This window comes from Nematolebias whitei, chromosome 16 (genome assembly GCF_014905685.2).
Source record: "Nematolebias whitei isolate Nwh7 chromosome 16, NemWhi1, whole genome shotgun sequence".
Lineage (NCBI taxonomy): Eukaryota > Metazoa > Chordata > Actinopteri > Cyprinodontiformes > Rivulidae > Nematolebias > Nematolebias whitei.
Window position 1 is genome coordinate 43,979,701 of NC_056513.1, and position 3,417 is coordinate 43,983,117.

At 48.3% G+C, this 3,417-nt stretch overlaps 1 protein-coding gene across 1 annotated transcript in view; it reads right to left on the reverse strand.

Moving 5' to 3' along the window:
- hand2 (heart and neural crest derivatives expressed 2) overlaps nt 1-3,011 on the reverse strand; it is a 10,828-nt gene extending 7,817 nt beyond the window's left edge. The window contains exon 1 of the mRNA XM_037690019.1: nt 2,081-3,011. Coding sequence (XP_037545947.1) covers nt 2,081-2,695 — 615 coding nt within the window. The 5' untranslated portion in view covers nt 2,696-3,011. The remainder of the gene's footprint in view (nt 1-2,080) is intronic.
- Nucleotides 3,012-3,417: the final 406 nt, after the last annotated feature.

Consider the following 3,417-nt stretch of genomic DNA (forward strand, 5'->3'; position numbering starts at 1 on the left):
CCCTGAACCACGTGTGGCCCCTGAACCACGTGTGGCCCCTGAACCACCGGCTGCAGACCCTGTGACACTTTTATTGATCTCAAATAAAAATTTGTAACTAAATGCTAACATATCACGTGTGTGTGTGTGTGTGTGTGTTATATTTGAACTGTCTGATGACGATACATGCATTAAGCTTTCATGCGTAGTTTAGAAACATGTTAACACAGAACCGGATCAGAGAGGTTCTGGTCCATAAAGACAGTGGAAACGGGTCTAAAGAGTCTCGGAGGTGCCAAACTAATCCTGGGCTGACTGAACGTGGAGCCACTGGATCTGGACTAAGCCTGGATTATCACTGAGCCAAATCGAGGAAATCATTGAAAAGCAGCTGAACGAGACGGGTCAGAACCGGGCCTTCTGCGGCTCCGAGACGTCTGAGGACGGCCTCAGATTAGTTTCAGCTCGGCTCAGTTCTGAGCTCCACCATGTAGAAAACGTTTCTGCTGTTTCAGAGCTGCAGGACTCACACTCTCTACTCCGTCCCAACGAGCAGTTTAACGTCCAAATGGACACGAGGGGGGACATCTCCTGTCCTCCACGGGGGGGGGGGGGGGCCTGACCTCCACGGGGGGGCCTGCAGCTCAGAGCTCTTCACTTTCACTTCCCATGAAGAAGGAGGGAGAACTGGTTTCTGCGCTCCAGTCAGAACTTTGTTCTTTCTTTCTTTAAAGCTCTGTCCTTCGTAGCGCCCGCCGCCGTCAAACCACAGTTTTACGTTCAAATCTTCTCAAACCGAGAAACGATCGTGAAAATAAAGTTTTGCTCGCTCTCGTGTTGTTCTGTAAAGCTGCTGTAGCGTGTTAGGAGTAACTCTCAGCTACTGCCACGGTCCAAGTGAGCCTGAGAACCGGACGAGTCCAAGTCCTGCTTGTGAGCTGGCGGCCATCTTGACTCAGATGCTGATCATTACTTTCCAAGAGTTTCACTAAAACACATTCAGGAGTTCACTAGATATTTTGCTAACAGTGCAGAGCAACAAACACTCCGCATTTGATTAATACGTAGCCTGTGATACCAAATAAACACATAAATAAATAAATAAATAAATAAATAAATAAATAAATAAATAAATAAATGCATTTAAACAAATGAACCGAATAAATAAATAGAAGTAGGTAAATAAAAAAAATTAAAGCATGCATAAATAAATACATAAATCTAATGAATAATTAAAAAACTAATTATAGGTCAGTAGGTAAATAAATAAATAAACAATGCATGTTAACAACTAACTAACAAAACAGAAGTTGGTAAATAAAAAAATTAAAACAAAAATAAATAAACACATAAATCTAGGTAAATGAGTAATTAAATAACAAATTATAGATAGGTCAGTAGGTAAATAAATAAATGCAGGTAAACAACTAATAGACTTAGGCAGATAAATAAATAAACAAACAAAGTGTTGATTAAAGTGTGATTCTGTGTTGTGTCAGGTTTTAGACCCGTCCTAATAATTGACTCCTTTTTTAAATTTAAATCAAGTTCTATCAGATTTTGCAGGTTGTTTTCTTGTTTTTGTTTTCTCTTGGTTTGTTTATTGTATTTGTTGTTTTTAAGTTTTAAAATGTGTTTAGTTGTTTGTTGCTGCTTGTTGTTTGTAAATGCGCTGTAAATAAACTGGACATCGTTTCTTTGTTCTCTGTTTGAAAGAGAACTTGTTTATTTGTTGATGTTGCTCTGAGAGAAGAATCTTGTTTATTGTTTGTTCTTCTTTCATCTTTAATGTTTACTTGGTCTCCAGAAGAGTCGTGAGGAGTTCAGAAAGTGTTTTTATCCTGTCAGCATTTATTTTGTTTTCTTGTCTGAGCTGATCCCGGATCTGTTCGTTTTCATTCTGTTTATTTTATCTAAATTATTATTCACGTTTTCTTTCATTTGACATTTGAATCTATTAATTGAATATTAATGTATCGATGAAATCAAATGTGTTAATGGAGTGGGTGTAATTTCTGCATCTGGTGCGTGGTTGTGCCGCACTTGGACCGGCCTGGTCCAGACCCGCAGGCACGGCGGCTCCGGTTCTGGGGGTTCTTACCGCGTCTCTCTTCCTGCGCTCCTCCCGGACCTCGGTCCGCTTCAGCTCGGCCCTGAAGGCCTGGGTGTCCCCGTGCTGGCCGTCCCTGTCCAGGATGTCCATCAGGTAGGAGATGTAGCTGGTGGCGAGCCTCAGGGTCTTGATCTTGGACAGCTTGGTGTCTGCCGGGACGTTCGGGATGCACTCCCGGAGTTCTGCGAAGGCCGAGTTGATGCTTTGGGTCCGCCGCCGCTCCTTCCGGTTCGCCGTGGGTCTCCGCTTCAAGGTCCGAGGGTGCGCGTGCTGCTGGTGCACGCTCACGGTGGTTCCGTTCACAGAGAGGGTCCCGGGGCCCGGAATCAGACCTCCGGCGCCGAAGTGGTGATGGTGGATCTGGTCCAGACCCCCGGAGGACCCGCCGCCGCTGAGGGGGTGGTACTCTGGGCTGAACCCGGGCGCGTGCTCGTACTCTGAGGGAGACACGTCCGCGTGACCGATGAGCCAGCTCGTGAAGTATGGAGGAGCCCCGGGGTCCTCGTGGCACCGAGCGGTACCGGCAGCAGGGTGGAAGGAGTACCGGTGGGAGTCATGGGGGTGCATGATGGGGGGGTGAGGGAAACGCGAGACCAGACTCATCCTAACACACGCACACGCGCGCGTACACACAAATCCTTGTGGGTGCAACAGCGAGTCTCTAACGGTGTCTCGGAGCAGATCTGTGCATCCTGAAGGTTCGGCTGGGTTCGGACGGGCTGCTGGTTTCTGCAGCTCTCACCGGTCTACAGCAGGTTCTGGGGCCCCCGAGGGCCCCCAGCAGCTTCCCGCCTCAGACATGCTTCTTCTGTTCCGGTCGTTCGGGTCGGAACCAGCCTCAGCTGTGGTTCTGGTTGTCCCAGGTCTCCATCAGGCAGCGGTCCCGGGTCAGCCTGTTACTGGGTCACAGTTCCCGAACCAGACTGAGACTGGAGAACTGCAGAGTCCGCCTGCTGACGAGAGGGGGGGCTTCAGGCGGACCCTCCTGGTTCAGCCCACTTGTCTTTAACGTCCACAGGCCTTCGAAACGCACACGCACGCACACGCGCGACTCATCCGCACAATCAAAGCTGCAGATGCTCCTCTTCGGATCCTGGTCCATTAAGGCCGGATAATAAACCGGAAGTCCAAACATGGATCAGGGGTCAATCTGGACCCAGAACCCGGACCTAGAGCCTGGATCTGGACCCAGAGCCTGGATCTGGATCTGGACCCAGAGCCTGGATCTGGATCTGGACCCCACAGATCTCATCGTTTTTGAGATTTCACTTAAAGTTGTTGAGTCCGGCAGCAGAACTGAGACGGGTCTTCATCCGGACCCGGGT